The 25448-nt window shown below is 56.3% G+C and overlaps 2 protein-coding genes across 10 annotated transcripts; one reads left to right on the forward strand and one right to left on the reverse strand.

The window, feature by feature from the left end:
* Positions 1-817: 817 nt before the first annotated feature.
* CAMKK2 (calcium/calmodulin dependent protein kinase kinase 2) lies at positions 818-12092 on the forward strand. Of its 8 annotated transcripts, none has more exons than XM_064521983.1 (18): positions 818-834; positions 3994-4118; positions 4386-4739; positions 5279-5326; positions 5450-5503; positions 5599-5650; positions 5902-6035; positions 6666-6702; positions 7247-7268; positions 7794-7882; positions 7996-8195; positions 8287-8340; positions 8459-8532; positions 8696-8783; positions 9022-9117; positions 9406-9534; positions 10382-10482; positions 11781-12092. In XM_064521983.1, the coding sequence occupies exons 3-18, from the start codon at positions 4485-4487 to the stop codon at positions 11854-11856; spliced, it is 1509 nt and encodes a 502-aa protein (XP_064378053.1). In that variant the 5' UTR covers positions 818-834; positions 3994-4118; positions 4386-4484; the 3' UTR covers positions 11857-12092. The 8 variants fall into 8 exon arrangements, 5 of the variants coding, with proteins under 5 accessions (XP_064378053.1, XP_064378052.1, XP_064378054.1 ...); XR_010392028.1 differs by lacking the exon at positions 818-834 and adding an exon at positions 1217-1379 and having other exon boundaries at positions 9387-9534; positions 11781-11827; XR_010392029.1 differs by lacking the exon at positions 818-834 and adding an exon at positions 1217-1379 and having other exon boundaries at positions 9387-9534; positions 11784-11802.
* A 2005-nt stretch (positions 12093-14097) lies between these two features.
* On the reverse strand, positions 14098-25177 carry LOC135330195 (P2X purinoceptor 4-like). 2 transcript variants are annotated; one of them, XM_064521987.1, is made up of 12 exons: positions 25018-25177; positions 22948-23095; positions 21852-21923; positions 21667-21739; positions 21088-21184; positions 20327-20407; positions 20054-20195; positions 19567-19703; positions 17946-18039; positions 17791-17856; positions 17592-17687; positions 14098-16814 (listed from the first exon to the last, which is right to left on the reverse strand). In XM_064521987.1, the coding sequence occupies exons 1-12, from the start codon at positions 25146-25148 to the stop codon at positions 16782-16784; spliced, it is 1170 nt and encodes a 389-aa protein (XP_064378057.1). In that variant the 5' UTR covers positions 25149-25177; the 3' UTR covers positions 14098-16781. The 2 variants fall into 2 exon arrangements, with proteins under 2 accessions (XP_064378057.1, XP_064378058.1); XM_064521988.1 differs by lacking the exons at positions 14098-16814; positions 17592-17687; positions 17791-17856; positions 17946-18039 and adding an exon at positions 18618-18818.
* Positions 25178-25448: the final 271 nt, after the last annotated feature.

Genomic DNA, 25448 nt, shown 5'->3' on the forward strand with positions numbered 1-25448 from the left:
TACAGTCACTGTTTACACTGGAGAAACAGATGGTGCTGGCAGAAGGGGAAAACAGTCCTATTGGAAAGGTCTAATGGAGCAAAGTCCCAGCATTGCCGTGTTAGACGTCCTTGTGCAAAGAACAGCTGGAAAAAGTAAAGTGTGCCAAGGTTCACTGGGACGCAACAAGAGCACTGGGTCAACTCAGCTATTTTATGTGTTTTTTCGTAGGTGCTGCGCATGATTTACCTGCTCTGTCTTTTATCAGTGAATAGATGAGGACAACAAATAACTCCGTACCTGATATGCTACCCTTGACTCATAGCAATTAGATCCTCGCTTTGGAAGATGATTTTGTTTTAGTTGTAACGTGGAATTTCATACGCGGATGCGGTTGCACTTCGCGAACGTGCGTGTGCTCGGCGGGAGACGGGCTGGATGCGGCGCTGAACCCTGGGCAAGGTGGGTTGTGGTCCTCCCTTGCCTTTCACCCCTCTACTTTACAAAAGCTAAATATCATTAGCGTAAACACTTAAAGACATCCTGGCAGGAAGCACTAGATGAGATTGCGGCGTCGTTGGCGAAGAGAAAGCAAGCTTAGAAGTAAATCTTACCGGCTCCGCTGGCGCGCTGCCAGGCGAGGCAGGAAGAGATAAGTTTTAAAATGTGGTGGGACTAAGGATAATCCAGTACTAGTTTACACATCCCTTTAATTAATGTTGCGGCCTGGCTCTTAGCAGATAATCAGTGCTTTGATTTTAAAACCACAGCTGTATTTCAAACGTTAGAGAAAAGCAACGGAGATTCCCAGCAGGCTCCGCAGGGATGTGGGTTTGGTGGCTCGCGCCCCGTCTGGTAGGTTAATCACCCCCCCATTAATCAGTGGGGAAGCACTTAAAGTTCAATCCGTAAAGCGTTTGGAGCACCTGCTATTAATGGCATATTTGCATTAATAATTTGCGTTATTGCAAAACCGATTCCTCGGGTGGCTGTTAAGATCCCGCTGAAAACAGCGGCGTTTCTCCGCAGAGCTCGCGGGGAAGCAGCCGCTCCGCAGCTGCGGGCCCGGGGGGGCGGCGGGGCGCGGGGAGCCGGGCTCCGGGCCCGCAGCGGGTTGGGGGGGGGGGGGGGCGCGTTTGGGGCGGATCAGCGCTGGAAAGCGTGGAAAAAAAAAAAAAAAAGGGTTGGGGGGGGCAGGATGCGGCTGCCCGCGGGGAAACCTCCCCTTCCCCGGGGCGGAGCGGGGCCTCCCTCCCTCCCTCCCTCCCCGTCTCCCTCCCTCCTTCCCTCGCCGGCTGCCGCCGCCGGAGCGGAACCGAAAGCGAAGGCGGCGCCGGGCGGGCGGCTCCGGGGCTGCGGCCCCGCCGGCGGCAGCGGCAGCGGCAGCGGCGCGGCCCCAGGTCGGTGCGGCGGCGGCGGGGCCGGGCGGGGGCTGGGGACGGCGCGGCCCCGGCGGGGACAAAGCGGCGCCGCCTCGGCGCGGCCGCAGCGGCCTCTCCCGGTTCCGCCGCCGCCCTCCCCGCGCGGCCCGGGCGGGGACGGGGGGGGGGGATCGGTGGCTCGGTTCTGCCGTGCGGGCGGACCCGGCTCGGGGGAGCGCGGCGGGGCCAGGGGAAGGGCAAGGGCCGGCGGGGCTCGGGGCCCGGCGATGCTCCGGCTCCCGCTGCCCTGCGCGCACCGGCCCGGGGCCGCCGCCGCCGCCCGCCCCCACGTGCCCGCCCGGGCCTGGGGCGCGGCGGCCTCCCCGGCTCGGGGAGGCGACACGGGGCCTCGGGGACACGTCGAGCCGGCGGCCGGGGCAGCCCGCCGCTGGGCCGGGAGGCGAGGCCGGGGCTCCCGGGGGTCACGGAAAAGGAGAAAGCGGGTTTTTAGGTCGAGGAGGAGCGGGAGGCTGGAGGCGGAGGAGATGCGGGCGATGCCGGAGGAGGCCGCAACGAAGTGGCACCGGCTTTCCGGGGCCTTTTGGAGCCTTTCTGGGGGGCTTTCGCCCAAATCCTCGGGCTCCGCGCAGAGAACTGCCCAACTCATCTCATAGCGGGCAGCCTCCGGGCTTTTTCCCCCGCGGCTCTCGGACACGGCATCTCGGCCCGGCGGGAGCCCCTCTCCGCGGACAAGCGCGGCGCCGAGGCCGGGACGAGCGCGGGCAAAGCCGCCAGCCCGTTTCGGAGGCCCCGTCCACGGGGGCTGCCGGAGCCGCACCGGCGCGGGCAGGCGGCTTCGAGCCGCTCGCGGGAGCGTTCGGAGGCCCGGGCTCTGCTTTCGCCTCCGGCCCAGCATCGAAGCGGCGCTCGCCAAGGCGCCGCGATGCCGCTGGCGCGTCCCGTCTCACCGGCGTTTTGGGGAACCTACTACGTGTTTCTTAAACGATACCGGGTGGTGCTGCTAAATGCTCAGGCTCCTGGTATTGTAACGCTACCAGATATTATAGTGCCTTTTTTTTTGCCTTTTTTTTGCTGCTTTTTTTGCTTCTTTTTTTGCATTCTCTCCACGTTGCTGTGAGATGTTCCCCGTCGGCCTGGCGCTGCAGCCGCTCACGTCTTTCCGGCAGGGCCCGGGGCGGCCGGCGGGGCGCGATGGGGCGGCGCGTGGTCGCTGCCACCGCCGAAAGCAACAGCAGCGGCCGATAACCGATAACCGCTGACGAAAGCCACTCGTCCTCGGTGCTCTGCCCGGCGGCGCTGCGGGTCTATTTTCGAGTTCCCCTTTTTTAGGGCGCAGACCTTGGCCTGAGGGCCAGGGACGGAGCCTCGCATGGGCGGGCGCCGCTTTGGGATCGCTGCGTGGGCGCAAACGGGGCCCTGGGGAGCCAGGAGGGCCCTGCCGGGGCTGGGGAGCGAGCGGCAGCGGCCGCCGAGCGTGTTCGTTTTAATATCCCTCTGCGCCCCGGATTAGCGGCGAGGCCGATTGCTCAGATAATCCCGGTGCGGTGGCCGGGGCCGTGCGGCATCGCCCCTGCGCGTCGGCCCTTGCGGGGGGCTGGCACGCCCGTGCTTTGCTTTTACGGCAGGACCCGGGGACGCGGTACCCAGAGGCACCCGCCAGCCTCGCGCGATGCTCCGGGTGCCCCAGCGAAGCTGCAGCCCCCAGCTGTGTTGCACCTCTTCGGATTCATTGCTCCCCTCCCGGCTTCTTGCAGCTTTTCCCCTGGCTGATGCTGTCGCCGTCGTCCTCCTCCTCCTCCTCGGCTTTGCTGCGGGCGCCTGGCCGTGCCCGCCGGGCAGAGCTGCCCGCTGCCTCCCGCTCGGCGCTCCGAAACGCCGCTGCAAAAGCCCCTTCCAGGCCCCTTTGCGTGCACACGAGGGGGAAAAAACCCGTGATCAGCCCGGAGGGGAGGCTTTTCCCCGGGCCGCCGGTGAAGCCGTGCTGCGAGCGCTGCTTTCTGCTGCGGCGGCCGCCCGGGCTGTGCCCAGAGCCTCCTTTTTGGGTGCGGTTTGCGCCGCGGTGGCGTTCGGGCCTCGTCCCCGGGTGACGGGGCGGCTATTTATATCCGCTGGCGCGGGGCCCGGGGGTGCCGGCAGCGCTCGGAGAGCCGCCTCCAGCTCTGGCCGCGCTGCCGTCACTCCCGTCCCGGCTTTTGGCGGATGCTTTGCAGGTGCCCGCCGGCTTGTGCTTTTCTTTTTTCCTTCTGCTTTTTTTTTGTCCTTGCAACGCCGTTTCTGCCCCGCCGTCTGGGCACGGCGATGCGCAGGGACCGGCACCGGGACGTTTCGGTCTGCCCGAGCGGGTCCGGTTTTAAGCAGCCGCCTCGCTGGGGCGCGGGAACGGCACAGACCCCGGATAAACCTCCATCCCTCGGTGCTGGATCTGGGCCGTGCGTTTCGGGATGGGGTTTTTTTCATTCTCTTTGGCTCCGTGGCAACTTGGCAACCTAGAAATTAAAAATAAAACGGTGTCGCGGGAGGGAAGGGTGCGAGTGCCTCCGCGCGCGGCCGGGCCGGGGTTGCGCCCGCGAGCGCAGTCTCCTCCGTTCCTCCTCCGTGTCCCTAACGCGCTCGACTTCCCGTTTTTTCCAAGGTCTGGGGACCCGATTTCCACCGCGACGGCGATAGGCAGCCGAGGCCGCGCGGGATAGACCCCGGCCCGTGGCTCGGCGCGGCAGGAGGGAGTGACGCGGGGCCGGATCCTGCACCCGCCGCCTGGTAAGCGGCTCCCGGCGTCCCCGAAAGGGCCCCCGGCGCGGGACGGGCCTCATCCAGCCCCGGAGACGCCGCTTCGGGGCCGGGGATGCAGCGGTCCTTAGCGCGGGGGATGCCGATGTCTCTGCCTTGAATCCAAGCCGGGGGAGAGCAGCGTTCGGGATGGGTTTCCCGGCTGGGTGAGGGTTGGCGAGGGGGGGGACACATCGCTGTAACGAGGCCGTCGGGTCTCAGCGCACCGCGGGAGCTGACGGCGCCCTGTGTCCGCAGCCGCCCGGCCCCCATGGCGCCTTCCCGGCGCCCGCCCCGTGCCGCCCCGCGTCCCCGGCAGCTCGCTCGCCCGGCGCCCGCCCTGCCCTGACGCCCGCCATGGAGGAGCCCCACGGCGCCGGGGGGCCCGAGGAGCCGCGGGAGCCGCGGGCCAAGCTGAGCCTCTCCGGCCGCAAGCTCTCGCTGCAGGAGCGCCCGCGGCCCGCCCGCTCGCCCGGCGCCGCCGAGGCCGCCCCGGAGCGCTTCATCTACCCCTCGCTGCCCTACTCGCCGGTGACGTCCCCGCACGCCTCCCCGCGCCTGCCCCGCCGCCCCACCGTGGAGTCCAACCGCGTCTCCATCACCGGCTTGCAGGTGAGGGCCTCTCCTCCGCGCCGCCTCCCCGCCGCTTTCCTCTCTGGCGACGCTGCTTTTATTTATTTTTATATTTTTTAATATTATTTTATTTTTATATTTTATTTTTATATTATTTTATTTTCATATTTTATTTTTATATTATTTTATTTTCATATTTTATTTTCATATTTTATATTTTATTTTCATATTTTATATTTTATTTTCATATTTTATATTTTATTTTCATATTTTATTTATTTTATTTTCATATTTTATATTTTATTTTCATATTTTATTTATTTTATTTTTATATTTTATTTTATTTTTATGTTTTATTTTATTTTTATGTTTTATTTTATTTTATTTATTTTTATTTTTATTTTTCTTTTATTTATTTTGCACGACTCTTTCGCAAAGGCGACTTTTGGGGGGCGTCTTTGCAGCGGGGCGTTTTAACGCCCGGGCAAAACGCCTTTTAACGCCCGCTCGGGCAATAAAAAAAAAAGCAAGCGGCGGCGGTGGCTTCGCGCCGGGCTCACGCCTCTCTCTGCTCACAGGACTGCGTGCAGCTCAACCAGTACAAGCTCAAGGACGAGATCGGCAAGGTGAGTCTCGGCCGGCCCCGGCGCCGTGCCGGTGCTGTCCCCCCCCCCCCCCCCCCCCGCCGCGGTGGCTCCCGCGGGGGACGTCCCCCGCCGGCGGCCCACGGCCCGCGTCTCTCCCCGCAGGGCTCCTACGGGGTGGTGAAGCTGGCCTACAACGAGGACGACAACACCTACTACGTGAGTGCTGCCGGGACGGGACGGGGACGGGGACGGGGACGGGGACGGGGATGGGCCCCGCAGCCGCCCTCACGGCCGCCGCCGCTGTCTTGCAGGCCATGAAGGTCCTCTCCAAGAAGAAGCTGATGAGGCAGGCGGGCTTCCCCCGTAAGTGCCGCCGGGGTTGACGCCTTTTCCCCTTTTCCTGCCTGAAACGGGCTCTGCTGGCGGTGCCGCCGCCTCCCGGGGAGGATTTGGGTGCTTTTCGCGGCGGGCAGGGTCCGGAGCGGGGCTCGGCGCCTCGGCCTGTCCCACCTCGGCCTGTCCCACCCCACCTCGGCCTGTCCCACCCCGCCTCGGCCCGTCCCGTCCCGCCGGGCGCAGGGGGGGGCCCAACCGCTCTCCGCCCCCTCCCGCAGGCCGCCCGCCTCCCCGGGGCGCCAAGGCCGCCCCCGAGGGCTGCGTGCAGCCCAAGGGCCCCATCGAGCAGGTCTACCAGGAGATCGCCATCCTGAAGAAGCTGGACCACCCCAACGTGGTGAAGCTGGTGGAGGTGAGCGGCGGCCGGCGGGGGGGGGGGGTCGCCGGGGGGACGGGAGCGGCGGGGCCCCGTGCGGGTCGGTCCCACGTAGCCCCCGCGTCGCTGAGGCCTGGCGGGTACAAAGCCGCCTCGAGGGTCTCAGATGTTTAATTTTGCAGTTTAAACGTTTCTAGCTGGATTTCTGAGGGCGGGTGACGGCACGGGAGGTGGGTGGCCGTAGAGCGGAGCCCTTGGCTGGGCTGTTAGAGAAACGGGGGGGCTTTTAAGGTGTCCCTGGTGCTTGGGAGCCTTTGGGTCCCCAGGGCAGGTGGGTACCACCTCCTCCTCCTCCCCTCCTTCCTCATCCTCGCAGCCTGCCCTCGTGCAACGGGCAGCCTCCCTCCGGGCAGCTCTTGTTGACCGCCCGTTCCCGCCGTGTGTAATTAGCAAACGAAGCGGGCGCGGATGCGCAAGGTGCCCGTTTTGGCCTAATGACCTGCCATCGCACCTTGACTCGCCTGCCTGGAGGCATCTCCCGAGCCCCCGGTCACGCAGCTCCGGGGGGCTGGCGCAGCACCGGGACAGATCACGGCGTCCCGCTCGCGAGGCGCTCACCGCTGCTTTTTTTTTGGTCTTGTCCCTTCTTGTGGCTTGCGGTGGCAGGTGCTGGATGACCCCAGCGAGGACCATCTCTACATGGGTAAGCGAGCCGCCCGGCCGATCTCCGGGCCGGGGCCAATCCCGCACACAGCTGCGCTTTCGCAGGCGGCATCTCCTTTCTGCCGGGCGCCCGCGGCTCGTGCTGCCCGCGGAGCAGGCGGTGCCTTCGGGGCCTCGGCTGCCCCCGGCGCGGGTTTTGTGCTGGCGGCACGGTCCCGCCGCGGGCATCAGCGCGGAGGGCCCGTTTCGCGTTGCTGGTGGTGGATAACTGGGGTGGCAGCTGGCGATGTCCCCTTCGACGCGGTGCCGGGAACCCGTGCCGCATGGGTGCAAAAAAGCATTTTGGGGCAAACCCTAGTTTAAGTCACATAGGATCCTTCCAGAGCCTGAGCTTGCTTCGTGTGTGGCTCTCTTAATCAAAGGCAGAAGCATCCTAAGCTGCATGTGCCCAGCTTAAGATAGCATCTCCTTTTTTGTTAGCGTATTATTTTCATAATTTAGTTGTAATAATAACGGCTTGCGTGCTGGGACGCGGCTTGCAGGGCTCTAACCCGCAGTTAATCACCTTTCTCTTTGTGTTTCAGTGTTTGAGCTGGTGAAGCAAGGGTACGTATCGAATCCCAGACCCCAGCCCGGTAAAGCACAGCAGCAGGTTTGTACGGAGCAGATCTCCGTCACCCGAAGCCAAACTCGGAGGCGCCAGGGAGGAGGTTAACGCCGGGCTCCCCCCGGGGCTTGGGCAGCTTCGCCGGGGCGGGCGGCGGGTGCACGGCACCGCGGGAACGGCTGCGGGAGGGGAGGGCGTCCGCCCTGGCGCAGCGAGAGCCGGCTCTGCATGAGGTGCAGGACCTTTATTTATTTATTTTTTTATTTTATTTTATTTTTTGGAGAATTTCTCTCCAGCCTTTTGCCCGGGGATGCAGCCAGGGTTTGGGTGCAGACGGGGCAGCGTACCAGGACAGGGCGGCCCAGCCCTGCCTGCACGGGAAAGCCCGGGCGCGCTCGACGTGGGGGCCGCGGGGGGCCGCGTGCTGCTGTCCCCGGAGGCCAGGAGCCCGGCAAAGCCCCCGGACCTTGCTGGGCGCCTCCGGAGGTGACCCGAGCTCCGCTCTGCCTCCGTTGCCTCTGCAGACCCGTGATGGAAATCCCAACCTTGAAACCCCTCACCGAAGATAAGGCTCGGTTCTACTTCCAGGACCTCATCAAGGGCATCGAATACTGTGAGTGTCCGTGCAGACGGCGTGGGGCTTTGGGGGCTTCGGGGGGGGAATTGGGCAGCTCTTCAGCGGCACCGCTGCCGCCGCTGAGCCCCTCGCTGCTGCTGTGGTTGCAGTGCACTACCAGAAGATCATCCACCGGGACATCAAGCCTTCCAACCTCCTCGTGGGGGAAGACGGGCACGTCAAGATCGCCGACTTCGGCGTGAGCAACGAGTTCAAGGGCGCTGACGCCCTGCTCACCAACACGGTGGGCACCCCGGCGTTCATGGCCCCAGAGACGCTCTCGGAAACCAGGAAAATCTTCTCCGGGAAGGTGTTTGATTGCAACCTGGGGATTTGGGGAATGAGCTTCCTTGCACGCGCTTTGTCTCCTGTTCCCGACCTGTGTTTTCTTCTCCCCGAAGGCTTTGGATGTCTGGGCCATGGGAATCACACTCTACTGCTTCGTCTTTGGGCAGGTAACGGGCGGCGTTTTCCAGCGCCACGGATCCGCCGCGGACGCTTGCCGGCTGCCGGCCGCCCTCGTCCTTAACAGACCCTGTTGCTTTCTTCGCTGCTCTCTGTCTTTGCCGCTAGTGTCCTTTTATGGATGAGAGGATCCTGAGTTTGCACAATAAAATCAAGACCCAAACCCTGGAGTTCCCAGACCAGTAAGTACTCAAAAAAAAGAAAAAAAGAAAAAAAAGGCCTTTGCATCGAGCGCAGAGGCAGCGTCTGCTGATCTGCTGGCGAAAAAAGAGCCGTTTCAGCCGCCGCGGCGGGCGGGTGCCCTCCCTCCCCGCGACGCCTCCGCTCCCTCTCTGCCCTCCCCAGGCCCGAAGTCACGGACTTCTTGAAGGACCTGATTACGCGGATGCTGGATAAGAACCCCGAATCGAGGATTTCGGTCCCAGAAATCAAGGTACTGGCGCGAAGCCCCGGTGCTCGCGGCGGCGTCAGGCCCCTCGCGTTTTCCTCGCTCGGCTTTTTCGGGAGTCTCCGCGATTCCCGCAGGCTAGGTGCTCCCCGCCGGCCCGGCCCCAGGCAGGTAAGTGCCGGTGCCTCCCGCTCCGGGACCTCTCGGCGTTGGGACCCTTGGTGCCTACCGGAGCGCGAGGCGGAGGGAAAGCCCCTGAGCGCAGTATTTCCTCTGCTACCAGGAAAGTACTGTGCAACAGCCTTTCGCAGGAGATTTCTGGTCCTCCGCCCCTGCGGGACCCTGGAAGGGGCGAGACGCTGAGAAAATGGAGACGAAGGTAGGGGGAAAGGGTCGCGGGGGACTTGCCGAATCCTTTTGCGTGCCTCCCGCCACGGCCAAGGACTGCAGGTGTGTGGGCGAGGGGCGTCCCGTGCCCCCGCGGACCCTCCGGGCCGAGGCCAGGGCCCCCACGCGTCCCGCCAGCGCCGGGGGGGCTGGACGAGAGCGGCGCTGCGCCGAAGCCCGGGATCCTCCCGCCGGGGTCCGGCGCTTGCCACTGCGCTTGTCTCGTTTTAATTACGAAAAAGAGGAAATCGTCCCTGACAGGCTGTGTTATTAATTGAAGTTGCACCCCTGGGCGACCAAGAACGGCGCGGAGCTGCTGCCCACGGAGGACGAGAACTGCACGCTGGTCGAGGTGACGGAGGAGGAGGTGGAGAACTCGGTCAAGCACATCCCCAGCCTGGCCACCGTGGTGAGCTGCTTGAGCGGGTTTTGCTGCTTAAAAAAAGAAAAGCACTTGCTTTTGCCCGTTCGTGCTTGTTCTGCAAACTTTGCCTGCGGCGCCCGACCGCTGTGCGTCCGGTGGTGGGATCCGCGGGGCCCCGGCGTGCCCGAAATGCCGCCCCGTGCGGTGCCCGGCTGGCAGGTGCTCGGGACTGATCAATGTTCGATCAGCCGCAGAGGGAGGAGCAGCGATCTAAAACCAGTCCGGGGGTTCCCAGCACGTGCCGAGGCCGGGTCCGGCCGGAGCAGCGGTTTTCTCCGTGCTCGGGTGGATCCCAGCAGCGCTGCTACCCGGCGGTACGGGGAATAGCCGGGGAGAGCCGCGGTGCTTGCCCCGGTCCCGGAAACCTCGCGCTGTGGTTGAAGCTTTGCGTTTTGGGGCCAAAGCTGGACAAACTGCCAATTTTCCAGGTCGGTTTTGGTAAAAAAGGCAAAATTGTGTCCATTCCTTTTGCTACGAGCTCTTCTTCCAGGTAATCTCGGGCACCTGGAAAACGGCAGCTGCAGAACGCAGTGATGGGCAAGACCTGCCCCCGCGCCGTTCTCTTCTCCTTCCCCCCTCGCGTCTAGCGCGGCTCATCTGCGTGTCCAGCTGTTGCGCTTTGAGTTTTCAGATGAGGATACGGGCTCCTGTACTAAGCAGCTGGACACTTTTAAACATGCTCCCTTTTTTTTTTCCCAAAAGGAAACTTTGCCACGTTTTCAGTAGTTTCCCGCATGAGTTGGGCAGTAGGTTTAGCTGCTTCTGTTGCCCCTGAAGGAAAGGGGTCTCGGGCGAGCAGACCCCCCCAATGACCCCTGCTCCGCTCTTGCAGATCCTGGTTAAAACGATGATCCGGAAGCGATCGTTCGGGAATCCCTTCGAGGGCAGCAAGCGAGAGGAGCGGTCGCTGTCCGCGCCAGGGAACCTGCTGGCGTAAGTGGCTCGGCTCGGCGGCCGCTCGGGCCGGTGGCTTTTCCTCTCTTTGCACTGCAGGGAGGGAGGTTGGCAACGGGCCTTTGCGCTCGGCGGTTGCTCCTTGGGCTCATCCGGGTGCTAATGGCTTGGATAAATGTGAATTAATAAGCGAGCGGGGGCTCTCCCCACCTGGCCCTCACCCCCCGCTTCACGCAGAGGGGCACGTTCCTGCGTTGGGTGACGCGCTGCTATCAAGGCTTTATTTATAGCCGGGCATAAATTCGGGTCCTGCTAAAGCCGGTGGCGAAATTCCCGTGTCTTTGCCACCGCCAGGCCCCCGGCAGCCTTTCCGGAGCTCGTGGCTGTGCCGGGCTGCGGCAGCTCCTTTCCCGCGGGGCGGGTGGTCGGGTCAGTTGAACAATGCCTTGGATCCTGGTCTTCTCCATGGCCAAGGCTTTAGTCTGTCCTAAAATCCAGGCAACTAAATCCTCCCAAATCCCCTTGGAGAGTGCATTCATACAAGGTATTTTCCACCCGGATGTTCACTGGGTTAAATGCATGTGTGTGCAGAGGGACCGAACAAGACTTTAGGAAATCCTAATTAAACTCTTTCTCAGAGTTACTAAGCAAGGGTTAGGTGGTATCTTGGCCTCTGGAAGCTCACCTTGCCCAGAGGCGACTTGGCCTCCACACATGTGACTCTTGCTGCCTTCAGACTGCACCTACAGCTTGCAACATGAGATTGCTCCCAAAATACACCATAACGCTTGATTTCCCTGTTTTCTCATCGATGTTCTGGGCTGGAGCTGACAGTCTGACCATGTCACAACGGCAATTTGTTGTGTCACTCTACTGGAGAGGGATCGTGATATTTACCAAGCTGAAGTTAGCCAGCTCCCTTTCCAGAACCGGATCCCTTTACCCCTTCCCACCAAAACTGGATCCCTTTACCCTTTCCCACCCTCTCCCGTACTGCGGCCTCCAGGTGAGGCCCTTCCCTCTGCCTTAGCCTGGTCTCTGCAAGGCGGCGTTGCTGCATCTCTCAGGCGTTCTCGAATTACCCCCGTGGTCCGATTCCTCCCTGTCTGTGCTGTCACGGCTGTTCAGCGCCGTGGCACCTGCAGCAACGGGCTTGCGGCTGGCGTTGTGGATCCCAGCATAGCTCTAGTTCGCGCTTGGTCCTTTTCCCTGGCCCCGCTCACAAAGTGATGTGCTGGGAACCCAAACACAGCTTTCTGCGCCTTCGTTCCTCCGCACGCTGGCCCAAGAGACGAACTGCTGGTAAGGAGGCTAAGCTGTTTTATTTCCTCCTGAAGCAGGAAGCAAGGCAGCGAAGACAACCTGAGGTGCAACGACCTGCCCAACGTGGGAGAGGAGGAGGTGCTCTCGTGAGCAGCGGCGCCGTGGTCCTGTCGAGCGGCGTGGCCTGGGGCGCCGTGCCCGGCGTGCGGCTGGCCGAGGAGGACGGCTGCCAACAGAGCCTCCCCCAAACGCAGCATGACCTGGCGCTACTGCCGTGTAGTGCTGGCTGTAGAGCTTCCGTAGCAGCATGTTGTGAGACATCCGACTCCAGTACTTGTCATAAACATTGAACATCTCCGATTGCTTGGACTGCTGACTTGTTGTGGGAAGGGTGCTGGCGGAGACCCGCGAGGTGAGCTATCGCGTCGAGCAGCAACAGCGCTTTGCAAAAAAAAAAAAAGAAGCAGAGAAGCAAAATGCAGTCGAGACTGCTTTTACGTGGTTTTAATGCCAAATAATTTACAGGGACTATTGCCAGCGTCCCGGGGGACTGTATGCCTGCCCGGTACTCCGTGGGCATACCCAGAAGTGTGAAGCTTTTGCAAAGTGGCATACACAACAGTAAAACTACACTTATGCACTTTGAGAGTTCACGACCTACCGGAAATGTTGTTGCATCTTTTCTTGTTGTTCTGTTTTTGTTTTGAATTGACACGTTTTTAACTGCATGGGAACAAAGCAAAAAAACCCACCTTTTTGGCTTTTTTAAGAATGCCTACCTTTGTGAGCCAACTCGTACTAAATAGCATCTTTGGGACGTTCAGAAAGTAATGCTAATTACAGTGTTTGCGGATGCCACTTTTCCTAAGGTCTTGATGTTGGTAAGACTAGAGATTCACAAGTTAAGTATTCAGTGTACGAAAGGAAAAGGTATTTAAGGGCTTAAGTTCGGTCTGAACTTTTTTTTTTGCTGCAGGTATAGGAGTGAAGGATGGTGTTTAGCTGAATGCTTGTTTTGAGCAGCAGAGGAAGCACTAACAAAAGTTTGTTTCTAAATCTTTTACTTGATCTAGATACATGTATTGTTAAATATAAAATTCAGGGTAAAATCCTTCACTTCCATGTACATTACATGGTTTACTACAATTAAAAATAATACAATACTTATGCTATTTTTTAAGTATAGACTTAGGGCTTGCTTAGAATTTAAGATCTTAACGAAATACTTAGATTAGCTAGTAATTTTCAAAGAAGCTTTTCTTTTCCAAACTCTTAATTTGGATTTTTGGGGCCAACGCTATGTATTTTTTGCAAGTTCGTTACCAGTAGCTTGTGAATGCCTGTGGATCAAGGGCTTGTTAGCTGAGCTTAGTAAATTAAGTGTATACCTAATACATGGCTTGTTTCTTATGAAGAGTTCTTTCACCGTCAGTCAGATTGCTCTGATTATTTTGTGGTGCTTGTAAAACCTCAGTAACATGTGGCAGGAGGGACTCTGGCTTCTAGACTCACTTTCCCAAGCTCTCTGCGCTCGGACCAAGCTGGAGAAGGGTGGACCAGACCGTAGGGGAGCATGATGTGCTTGAGGCAAGGGGTCGCGGTAAGCGCAGTTGTGGCTGGAGGGAAGGAAAAGGTCTGGCTGCTTCTCTCAGTCCTGCTACTGATTTGGTTGTGTGACCTCGAATGGGTCATTTAAAAGGGCTGTGCACCTCTAAGATGGGGATGATTCAAATGTCCCAACTTTGTAAGGGACCGTCAAGGCTTCATGCTTTGTCCAAAGGAGGAAGGCACGATGTGAGATGCAAGTGTTTTCCTTCACGGTAAGATCTCTGCCTACCAGCTCTGGCCGCAGCTACGCCGTTATAGGGTTTTAGGAAGCGACTGTTACGTTGCCCTCCTTGATTTTGTGCGCAGCAAGAGCGCTGATGTTGCTGGTCCTGCGGCAGTCAGCCCTGACCAGTGACTCCTAGTCTCGCCGGGCCTCCGTTAAAGTCTGGCCCGTGTTGAGAAGTGCGCAGGTTCCTGCACAAAGTGGATCACATCCTTTGATCACATGAAGCAATGCTTCCCCTAAATTTCATTTTATTACCAAAAAATTATACTGCTGGCCTTTCTCCAAAGCCAGTGACTACAGCTTCCGCAGAGGTTCCTGGTTTAGGAACAGTACTACGGAGTTTGGAGCCACGAGATGCACGTTTTTCCTGCCGGTTTGGTCTGAGGCTATGCCAAAGCTCTGCGTCTTCAGATACAGGAAAACCAAACAGGTAACAGATGTCAGCACCACTACTGCTGCGTACTTCCCCCCACCCCACCCCCCCAAAACGAGACTTTTTATTGTGGAAATAATTGACTGAGACTGGGCAGTTTGGTTCTGTAGCCTTGTAAATGGACTTGTTGGGGGGGGGGGGGGGCAGAGTCTGACTGCTTGTAGCCATTGCAGAGTAATGTGTGTGGCATGGTTTTTTTTGTTAAAAGTGAGTGAGCTGTAGAGCTATTTAGTGCTGAATATCTCAATTTTTGTGATTTGGCAAGTGCTTAGCAAGATGGTTTAAACTTACCAAACAGGCTCGCTAGGTACAATGCAGCTTCTAAACAGAACAACCTATCCCAGTTCCTAGCTGCCCAGCCACGTGGTTACTGGGCTTCAGCTATCGGCATGGATCAGCGATGGGCTCGGTTCATAAGCATCCAAAAGCTCAGCACTTCCTTAAAATGCACCTCAAAAATGACCGTCTGTTAGTGCCAGCTCCAGCATGGCTGCAGCCAAATGCACGTTTCTGAACGAGATTTGATGTAGAGTTCCTTGTTGATTAGTTTTGTTGAAAGTATAAAACTTGGATGTGTGAGAAAGATCTCTTATCTAAATGCATGACCTGTTAGAGAAGCTGTACTGTATATACAAATCTGCTCAGTTCTGTATCTGCTGTGTAGTAGTCAAGCTAGTTTTTTTTCTTATAGTGAAGTAAACATTTTGCTTGTGCCTTGGAACTGGGTTACAGCTTGATTTTCCCCAATTCCCTTCCTTTTAAGCAAGCCCAGTGCTGACTGTATGGTTACTGCTGGGTACTAAGCCTTTTTGGCTCTGAAAGCACACGGCAAAGTGCTAAGGGGAAAGCAGGCGTGAGTAGTTTTTCTTGGTGGATCCCCTATTACCCATCAGGCAATTGATCCGTTTCTTTTCTAAGGTCCTGAAACTATTGCTGATTTTTATACTGTTTTGTTTAATGACCGAGGCTTGTGTTTCATTCCTACCCCTTTATTATGCATTTAACTTTATCAGGTGTATCAAGTTTAAATACTGTGTATTTATCACTTTTAAATTATATTACCTAAGAAACAAAAAAAAGGTGTGTTTTTTTTTCCACACAGCTGTTCAAGCTTCTCTGTACAAGTTGAAATAAACAACATGCAACCAAACCCAGAGTTAGTGTATCAAGTGGAGCCATTATCTCATTTTAGCAGTCTTTATCAAGCTTTGGGAGTTTGGGGCTTTTTTTTGGGGGGGGGGGTGTTCTGACAGTACCTTCCCCTCCTGCTGTAATCTGGTGCACTACTACTATTGGGAATCACGGCCTAGGACGAGACCGCAATGGCTCTAGTCATTGCATAACTGAAACTGAGCCAGTCGCACGTGCACACTGGAGAGCTCACTCTTGGAAAAGCACTGGTTTGAGTTGTTACTCTCAGTTTAGGGCTCAGCAGCACGGGGCAGATGGTATCGAGATAAAGAATGAAGCAAAACTGCTCCGTGGCACCAGGTAATGCTGCAGCACACCCCAGCACTGCTCAAAAAAGGTAGCAAAATGCCAGCCGGGATGCCTGAGGTCTGGAATACGCAAAAAGGTTCAGAGAAAGGAAGAGCTGTTCTTTGCATATCAGTGCTCTCACTAGAGAAGCTGAGGGCCACCTGTAGACAGCAGTCAACAGATGCACTTAAGTCAAACTAAGCACGCACATTAAATGCCCAGATAGAGGGTTTGGGGGTGAAAAGTCCCTCAGTACCGAGGTATGGAGGGTATGCCAGGGACTACACTAACTTCTGGCTCCAGCAGTGCTGGGCTAACCCATCCTGGGCCCTAATTTCTAAGTCTTTCCCCTTGGGTAAGGTTTTAACTTACATGAGCTTCTTCCAGCACAACAGGCACAGACAAGGTGAACTGTCCATCCTGCAAATGGACGCAAGCTTTGGACCTGTCTGTTAGGAGAACCAGGTGGAGCAGATGCCTGAGGTGTCACCCAGCACTGCTGCTGAGAGAGGCGAGAGGCAAAGCTGAGCGCAGCGCTGGCTTTGATAGCTCCCTAGTAGGAGTTTCTGCCTGTGTAAAGCGAAGGCAGTTAACTGGCCCTAATCCTTACAGGCCCTGGGGGAGAAAAACAGCTTGCAGGCCTCCAAGATGGCTCATAGAGGATAGTACTTTATTAAAAATGAAAGTCAATTTTAAAGTAGTAGCATAAAAATAGTCAAACTGGGGGGGGGGGGGGGGGGGGGGGTTCTTGTAACCAGTAACCCATTCAGCTAAAGCCATTCACTATTGTAGCACAACAAAACTGGACACCACTTTGTCTCAGTTTGTGGCCGCTGGAGCCTGGAGACACAATCAAATAATGGGTACAGCCTCAGCTAAACATCATGATCCTTCACAGTAAGGAAAAGTGATTTGATAACAGCAAGGAGCTGCTCTCCCAAGGCTAGGCAACGCCTGGCAGGGGCCTGTATCTGCTAAGGGCTCTGCAGTTCTCTGCTACCAGTGAACTCAGAGAAAGGAGGACTGTTGAAATGACTGCGACAGAGCAGTCCCTGGCCCAGGCGTAGCTCGTGCAGAGGCCTGGCGCAAAAGCACGACGCTCCGTATGTGCTTTGCTCAATTACCCCGGAAAGACAGCAGACAGGCAGCAGCTCCAGTTCTTCTCTTTGGAGGTAGGCTCTGGCCAGCAAAGGTGATGAGTAGTGAATAGGGTCTGGTGGTCCCTCTTTCCTCCTCCCAGAGAAGGGGGGGGGGGGGGGTCTTATGGCAGGTTCAGAGTAACGTTCACAGCAGCAGTTCACATTCAGCAGTTGGTGCTGCAGCAGCAGGTCAGGAGTTTGTTCCGTATGTCTCACTGCCACCCTGCAAGAATTAAGAGATTAGTTCTCTGCTAGAAACGGTGTCTAAGCAGCGTCACAGCCTGTTTTACCTGGAGAGACCTGGCTTTGATAGACTGCCAGAAAACTGGCATCTCTCTCCCCCTTCCTCTCACACAAAACCTCTCTGTACAGGGAATCTGCTCTCATGCAGTTGGACTCAGACCTCTCATCTCCAGTGCCAAAAGGCCTTTTCATTCAGAAATCCACCCTCTGCAGCACCATCTCCCACTACGCATGGGACTGCAGGGCAGCACTCTACCCTTAGCACCAGCCAAGCAACCCCACACGGGGCAAGAGGGCCTAAATCCTTGTTCTGACCAGAAGGATCATTTAGCTCCTTAAGGGAGGAGCCAGAGAACACCAGCACATTTCACGGCTTTGTTCAGAGCAGCGGGAGCCCCTGCAAAGACCAAGGAAGGATTTGATGGGGACAGAACAGTTGTCTGCGGTATGCAGGAGGCAACTGCCAAGGACTGCAACCCAGAAGAGGGGTGCAGTGGGAGTGTGATAAGTTCTTGTGAACATACACTTCCCTCTTGCGGAGCGGTTACCCAGGAAACATGACAGTATTACTTGCCAGTGCTTTTCCCCTCCACCAATTTGAGGTAGAAATGAGCTTCTCTGAGGAAGACAGAATTTCCTCAGAGCTGTGGTACAAAGTCCATGTTTGCTGTCAACTTTACACATCCTGTTTCAGAGAATCCCGCCCGAGTTAGAGGAGAAAGCAAATTTGACTTCCCTCTGCCTTCATGCTGCTTACCAGTTCATAATCCTCCACGTATTTGTATTTCTTCTCCCGATAGTAATATCGCTTCTTCATGCAATACAGGACAACAATGTCGCATAGGACGGTTGCCTAAGTGTTTAAGATACCGTTAAGAGAAAGAGCTTAAGGTAATGAGCCTCAGAGCTGAGGCACCCATCCAGAATTCAGCCCGAGTGCAGACAGTGTCACTTACCACTCCAAACAGTGCTAAGCCAGAGCCAATGTTAATCATTGTAGGAATTACGTCAAATTTTCCTGCCTAGAAGACAGGTACAGGGGTGAATGGGTTTTTTTTTAGCATCTCTGAAAGCCCTTGCCCCAAGACCACTAGGAATCAAGCTGTCCTACCTTTCCAAACACTATGATATCAAAGCGGATGCCATAAGCTTTGGCAAGTGTCCGTGATTCAGTGCCATTCTGATCCCTGTAGTATTTTGCAAACCTGAAGAAGAGGTGGGTCAAAGCTTAGCTGGGAATTTCGGGGCTGCTTAAGTAAGCCTCATGCAATACCCAGGTGTGTCTCCCATCCCAAGAGGATGGGCTGAATATGTGTACTTCCAGAGTCCAGCCACAAATGATGGAGGGAGATTACATGCAGGCAAGCACATTTAAGGAGAAAAGCCCAGAACAGGCTAGCTTAAGTCAGCCACTAGCATCAGCCGAGTCAGGAGACTTCTGAAGTACAGGGAGGGGAGCAGGTTAGCTTTAGCAGGGAAGCAGGATGGCGGGGAGAAGAGCAGCCACACGTTAGACTCAGCTTTCCCAGACAGGAGGCTGCAGGAGTGCAGGCAGCCACGAGAGGGCAGGGCCAGGAGCAGGCAGCAAGGCGGCAGCAGCACCGCCGGCGACGGCAGCTCCTTGACCCGCGCAACGTGACTCGCAGACAAATGATGGGGGAAAGGGAACAGAACAAATAAGTGAGATCAGACTTACTCCGTCACACGGTTGACTAAGCCAGGAGGAAGCAGAGAAAAGGGTGGAAGAAGAGTGATGGGTATGGGGCTGCATCACGTTCTGGAATTAGCAAGAGCACTTCAGAGCCCGCACTAGCCAGGCTGCCACGTCCTCCAGCCTGTCTGAGCACAGCACCAGCCCCGCAGCCGCAGCACGCCTGACGCCCACACACCTGCAGCCCTGACACCTACCAAACACACCCTTGTCCTGTCAGCTTTCTCATGACAGCAGTCTCCCACCACATCCTGAAATAATCCTCCTTGGTTCCTGTTTGAAGGAGGGATTGTGCAGACCCAAGATCACAGCCCTGGATGGCAGTAAACTCACACAAGTTCCACCAAAAGAGCTTCCCTGTGCTAACTGAGAGTCTGTGATTTAGAAACATGCACAGCCCTGTGCCTTGTCTCCTCACAAGCAGGACTGTGACCAGTCCACGTTATTGTATCTCTGAGCCCCTGATGCAGCTAACTACCTGGCTCTGCACTCACTGTTTTCCTGGAGGTGCTGGACCTATCCATACTGGGCAGAGCTTATATGCCAAAAGGCTACTCCTAGTGCAGATCTGCTCTTCAGCTGACAGACCCACTTTCTACAGTGGTTAGTGGAGAGTTTTTCCCCATATTTTTGCATACTGAAGGAGGCCCCCCCTCACCCTCCCACCCTTACACACTCCACCCTCAAAGACTGCCGTATCAGTACACCTCGAGACCATCGGTTCTCACATCGACGTGCCACCGGAGGCCAGCCCGAACGGTCTCCTAAGTGCTGAGGCAAGTGTGACTCAGGCAGTCTGACGCAGTCAGTGGCACTTCACCGACCTCCCCCTCTGCTATGACTTATACACAGCGAGGATCTGACATGCTCCAAGTTTTATAGCATCAGAGAACCCCTCCAAGTAATATACCTCCAAGGTGAGGACCTGACCGGGTCAGAAGAGTGCAGGCAGCCTGCATCACTGTCCCAGTGGCAGACTGAGCCACAGGGACAGCAGGGCCACCTTCCGCAGCCACGTTACCTGAAGTTGTATCCAGGCGACACGTTGTGGCCAGAGTCCTTGCTGTCGAGGCGACGGAAGGAGTACCTTGGCACACAGTGGGAAGCAGCTCGGTCAAGGTTGCAGTCCCAGTTGATCTGCAGCCCCATGACTCCACCCTGAGCAGAAGAGAGGAGAGGAGAAGGTGAGCAGGAGAGTCCAAGTGGCTGGCTGGTCAGCCTAGCAGAAGGCTGTCTGCTGACCAGGATCCCGATTTACCAGTCCGTATCATGGGCCCAGTCAAACACTCTTCCCCCTGCCGCAGGGGGTCTTTACTTTGCACTTATCCCCACCCAAATCAGCCAAGGCCAAATATTTAAGTAGAATTTACTCCACCCCCCTTGCCAGAGGTGTTCTCCCTTTTGCAGCCAGTCTGCATCCTGTGGCTCATGCCACCAGGCACAGGGGAACACCACCCACCCCTCCTCTCCTACACAGCAAAGCCCTGAGGGAAGGGTCTGCCAAGTACCTCCACAGCCATTTCTTGGAAGTTCTGCCCTGCAGCTTCAACTATTTTCCCTAAACGGAAGATAGGACAGAAGGGATCTGTCTGGGAGTCATAGATGCAGTTCTTGAGGTAGGTGGAGTTGATAGTGGGGAGGATGTTTCGCCTACAAGGGAACAGAGAGAGAGAGAGAGAGAGAGAGAGAGAGAGAGATCTGTTACTTCTTCTTCCCACTTCTCCAGCTCCTCTTGACTTGACCCGAAGGGCCCAGATAGTGCTGTGCCTCACACTGCTTACTTGCTGAAGTTGAACTTAGGATACCAAATGTTGTTCTTCACTAGAATGGTAAAGTACTCAGCTTCCTGTAGGAACGCTGGCCTGCAAAACAACAGGGAAAGCAGGAAAGTTTCACTCCTGTCTTCACGAACCTCATGACACTGCAGCAATATCCCAGCGTGGAAGTTACTCTCCTGACTGAAGAGGCATCTGTCCAGTACTCATGCTCTGTACAGATATAGAACAGGATGCTCTAAGCTCCGGGGAAGCTGGATGACAAACTAGCAGGCTTTAATCCTATGCTTATTGAAGCGACCACAGAGGCAAACTCTTTCAACACTACGTAGCTCTGAATCACAGGTAATAGCTCTGCTAGGTAGTCCTTACTGCACAGCCATGGGTAGTGAACACTCAGAACTACTGAAGATGAAGTTTCTTTCGGCTGCTTCATGTTACTCATCTGACCTGATGAAACTGTCTCCCACAGTGCTGGTGAGTCACCCAGCTGTGCACGGAGCTGGCTTTCAGAAGCACGACCCCCTGTGACTGCTCCTTCTCATAGGCAAGGACAGCTCTCGTTTTCTCCCCCAGTCCCACACTTTTTCCCCTTGTGGCCCTGCTTGGTTTATCTGTCACAGTATCTGCAAGGTCTTCAGTGATCACCCTTCAGCTTTTCCCAGCTGGAGCCCATAGGGAGAAATATCAGCTGCAGCCTGCCTGGCTGTACACTGCTGGCCTCCTCTCAGGAGGGCCAAGGCGGAGAAGAAAGACAGCGCACTCACTTGGGTATATGAGAGTCATTCTCCACAGGGCACCACGCGAGGATCTCGCAGGTCTTGATGTTGCTGTCGTATGGTACACACTCCCCAGTCTGAATGCCTGGAAAGACATGAAAATGGAAGCACTAACAAGCAAAAAACAAAGAGGCAATATTTGCCCTGTCATGTCCCCTCATTGCATAAGGTGAGAGCAATCTGCTCAGAGGTAAAAGTGTCACTACCCAAGTCCCTCATTACCTTCCAGTGCAATTTGTAGCACAAGTTCAGAGAGGCATTAACTCCTTTTCTGAGTCAAATCCTCAATTACGCATGTGAAATACTGCTTCATGGACTCGAGGTCCTGAAAAAGCCCTCCACTGTTTGCTAACTCGCCAAGCACTCATCTGTCCAGCACCTACCCGACTCAGCAGCAGTCTAAGCCCATCTGCTCCCCCAGAAGAAAGAGCTGGGGTCCCTTTTAAGTTCTGAGATGCCAGAGAGTGAGAGCAAGGGGACTCGGGTGAAACTGCCTTCACAGGAGGGAAAGCACAGCCCAGAGATAGCACAACAGACTGCAAGGCGCCCCTGCAGCAGCCTTCCTACCATTGCTGTGGGTGTCAGCGTATCCTGGAGCACAGTCCTCCTTTGCCGTGCATATTGTTTTGTCATCTGGAAGCTGAAGAGGAACGATGATTACACTGAACTGCAGAAACTCCCCCTCCCCACACACTCGCACTCACACGGATCAAGACTGGATCCTTCTAGAGCCAAGCAGATCTTGTACCCACCTCAGGGCAGTAGCCTTGCGTCTGGTTCAGCGTGAGGATCACGTTTGTCATGACGAACACAGAGTTCTCTCCCTGAACATGCAAAACAAGAAGGAAATTTAAGAGTGATAATGTGCAAAGAATAAGCAAAGTGCTGCCCCGACTGCCTTTGCTTACAGAGCCCAGGTGGCCCTGACAAGTGGACTTGCTTTGGAGAGCGCAGGTTTAGCGCTAAAGGAACGGGTTCCCACCGTATCACCCGATGCCAGTGCCTTTGAGCAGGGGAAGGAGTGTGGGACTGGTAACCCTTTCTGTTTTCCTCCTTGGCCACAATTTCATCATTAACGTTATGAAAATAGAGAACACAGAGCTCCAGTAGTATCATGAGGCAGGAGCAGAAACAAGGCTCCAGCTGCCAGCATGAGCCAAACACCCAATATATCTCCGGCCCCCCCAAATATCTATTGGAAATTTGACCCGTCTTGGTTTGTTTCTGCAGGGAGCACCACTCCCATTACTTTCAGATCCCTACAGTCAGAGATCTGTTGTTTGGTTTTGCACCACTGATATGTAAATGCAATCATTCAGCCAGAACGTGGCTACACCTGACACTCGTTTCTGCACCACAGCTCAGGCAGACAGAGTGAACCGGGACTGGCAGCCCGGCCATGCCTGCAAATGCCAAAGGCCATGTATCGCCTGTTCGGCGTAGATTCCCACGGACACAACGTCAATTAGTAACTTAGAGCAACACTTCCTGTTAGGTTCTGGATCAAGTGACTTGCAGATTATTCCTAGAGTTTCTGCCAGCAAGTTAACGTTGAGCTGTTTGCTTTAGAGAAAAGTAGGAGAGGGGACATGTGGTTACTGTCACAGCTTTCTTCCTGAAGCCTGCAATATTCTCTCCCCTACACACTCCCTCTCCTTGAAACAAGCTTCCCCCAGGAACTGCAGATGCTCAGCCTGATCTGGGACAAAGTAAAGCTGCTTCATTTGCTACATCCGCTTGCATAAGGACCACACAGGAGCAGAAGCTGCTCCAGACCTCAGTGGACTTGGGCAAAACAGTGGCTGTTTGTTAGAAAACCCTGCTGCTGCATGTGAAAGCGATTCATACCTGAGGAGGGATGACATAGTCAGCTACATCCCAGATCCTGGCTCCCAAGCTGGACGTGTTTGTCAGAGTTACTCCTTTCACCTTGGTGGTTACAGAACTGACCACATTATCTGTTTCCTGGTAGCCCTTCTCCCACAGAAAGACCCAGCTGCAAGAGAAGGATTGCAAGAAAACAAACAGGCAAACACCATAACCTATCACAGGCAGTAGGAATTTCTCCTTTTCCCCTTGTCACTTGAAAGGGTCAGGCCAGTTTCATGCTGTTTTCCTATGAAAGTCTCATAGGGCCAGCAATCTCCCTGCTGATTTTTTCAGTAGTTTGGTACTGTTGACCTTCTTGCAACCCTTTTTTTCCCTGAGGGTTGACAGTCCCAGCTTCTACAATACTGAGAGACCAAACTTTTGCAGGAGGAAAGAAATCTAGTTCTGATGCTTCTCCAGAAAAGCACACGAATACCGAAGAACTCGAATGAAGAGGAAGCAAACACAGAGCCCAAGATGGGAGTTTTAAATTTGATTTTAGGCTGCCTGGAAGCGGTTCACGTGCGGGTTCAGTCCCATGACTGTGCATGTGCATGCACACAGGTACATCAGGTGAAGATCATCTCAGAAGAGAGGAAATATCACAGGGCTCTGGAGCGGCCTCCCCTCCCGAGGGCAGTCGTCCTGCCTGCAGCTGCCTCTGAGCAGACCTACGATCACCAGGCAAGTGTCAGGCTGCCCAGTTCAACTCTCAGTACGGTCAGGACGGCTCCTTACTGCTATCCAGGAGCTGGATGAGGCCCTTCAGTTCTGGTTTACATGGGCTCTTTTTGGACTATTGTTCAGGCATTGAACCAGATAGGAAGAGATCTCCTCTTCTTGTACATTTAATGAATGAGAGGGTAAGAGCTGAAGAGGACACGCACCATAAACCCTCCCAGCAAGAGGAGAGGAGCAGAGAGGCGAGAGAGCAATCCTGAACTCCCAGCACGACCAGTTATTGACTTTCCTAACTACACGGCTTAAAGTTAAATAATAAGCACAGTTTTGAGGTTTCAGCTGACATTTAGTGTAAAAGCTATACAATCCCGTCCTTTGCTGCCAGTGAAGGATTGATCTTTTTAGAAAGCATCTCAGGACAAGCGGAAATTAAGTTTCAATTTACAGCTTGCACAGATGTTTCTTTTTTTCTTTTTTTTCAAACTAGAACAGCTCACAGTGAGAAACCAGTAAAGGAGGAAGATGTCACACGCAGCAAAATCTTTGCTACCATGAGCAGCAAGAGCAGCACCAGTTTTCTCCTTGTCCATAGGGACGGGACCTCAGGAATAACTAACTCTAGCGGTACAACACTAACCGGTGGCCTCTTTTGATCGCAGACACCCCAAGGAAACAACAGGCCGTCCCACCACTTGGTGGTCAGGTCTTTCCTCACAAAGCTAAGAAAACACTTTCTGAATATTGCGGGCTTTTTTGTTTGGTTTTTAATTTTAGAAACCCCTCCTGTGTCCGCTTTTACCCTTCCCGCGCTGACGACTTTTGACTTGAACTAGAACCTGCTTGAGGAACGGCTCCTTCGCCCGCGGCCACGGCGTCACCGACGACGCCAGGCGGGCGACGGCTTTGCGGGGAGCTTGTCACCGAGCGGGCGGCGAAGGCCACTGCCGGGCAGCGCCCAGGCCCCACCGCCGCGGCCGGCGGGAGGGAGGGAAAGCCGCTGGGCCCAGCCTGAGCCCCCCCATGTCCGCGGCAAGCGCTTCACCCGCCCGATCGCAACGGGAGCCCCCATCGCTGTCCGCAAAAGACGAAGCACCCACCCGTCCCTGGAGCTCGCCCGACGTTTCTCCACGCGAAACGCCTCTAACGCCCGTTCTTCCCGCCCCCCCGGCAACACCGAGGTTACACAAGCCACGGCAGGTGTTTTCTGCACTTCTAACGAGGCACCACCAAAGCCCCGGCCGCGCCGGGCCGCCCCTTTCCCGCCCCTCAGCCCCGAGGAGCCGGAGCCGGAGGCCGCCGGGGCAGCGGCGGGCGGGCGGGCGCCCCTGAGGCGAGGCGAGGCGAGGCGGGGCGGCGCGGCGCGCTCACCCGATCACGTAGGCGAGGATGGCGAGCTGCACCAGGCGGTTGACGAGCCCCACTTTGCGGCTGCGGATCAGCACGATGCGGGGGGTGTCGTACTCGAAGAGGAAGCTGTAGAAGGCGCCGCAGGACACCATGGCGGCGGCGGCGGGAGGGAAGGAGGGAGGGAGGGAGGGAGCGGTGCCGGCCTCCCGCCCGCCCCGCGACGCCACAGCGCCCCGAGCAGCCGCAGGCCCGCGTGGGCCGGGCCCTGCGCGGCCGCTTGCCGGCGGGCTGCCGCCCTGAGGCGCCTCGTTTCTCCCCGCCAAGCTCGCCCGGCTGCTGTATCGCTGCCCCGAGCCCTTCGGGGCGCCCCGGGCTCTGCCCCGCGGCCTGCGCCGCCCCGCTGCTCCCCCGAGCTAGGCCGAGCGGGGCGGCGGGTGTCCTGCGTGCGGGAT

Source organism: Dromaius novaehollandiae, chromosome 17, assembly GCF_036370855.1.
Source record: "Dromaius novaehollandiae isolate bDroNov1 chromosome 17, bDroNov1.hap1, whole genome shotgun sequence".
Lineage (NCBI taxonomy): Eukaryota > Metazoa > Chordata > Aves > Casuariiformes > Dromaiidae > Dromaius > Dromaius novaehollandiae.

Bases quoted from the DNA above. Each gene is read 5' to 3' on its own strand.
- CAMKK2 (XM_064521983.1), top strand. From the start codon at position 4,485: ATGGAGGAGCCCCACGGCGCCGGGGGGCCCGAGGAGCCGCGGGAGCCG. The intron at 8,341-8,458 runs GTAACGGGCGGC...CTTTGCCGCTAG, and splicing joins ACTGCTTCGTCTTTGGGCAG to TGTCCTTTTATGGATGAGAG. The intron at 8,784-9,021 runs GTACTGGCGCGA...CTCTGCTACCAG, and splicing joins TTTCGGTCCCAGAAATCAAG to GAAAGTACTGTGCAACAGCC.
- LOC135330195 (XM_064521987.1), bottom strand. From the start codon at position 25,148: ATGGTGTCCTGCGGCGCCTTCTACAGCTTCCTCTTCGAGTACGACACC. The intron at 20,196-20,326 runs GTAAGCAGTGTG...GTTCCCTTGTAG, and splicing joins CCTAAGTTCAACTTCAGCAA to GCGAAACATCCTCCCCACTA. The intron at 18,040-19,566 runs GTAACGTGGCTG...CCTCTTCTTCAG, and splicing joins TCGCCTGGATACAACTTCAG to GTTTGCAAAATACTACAGGG.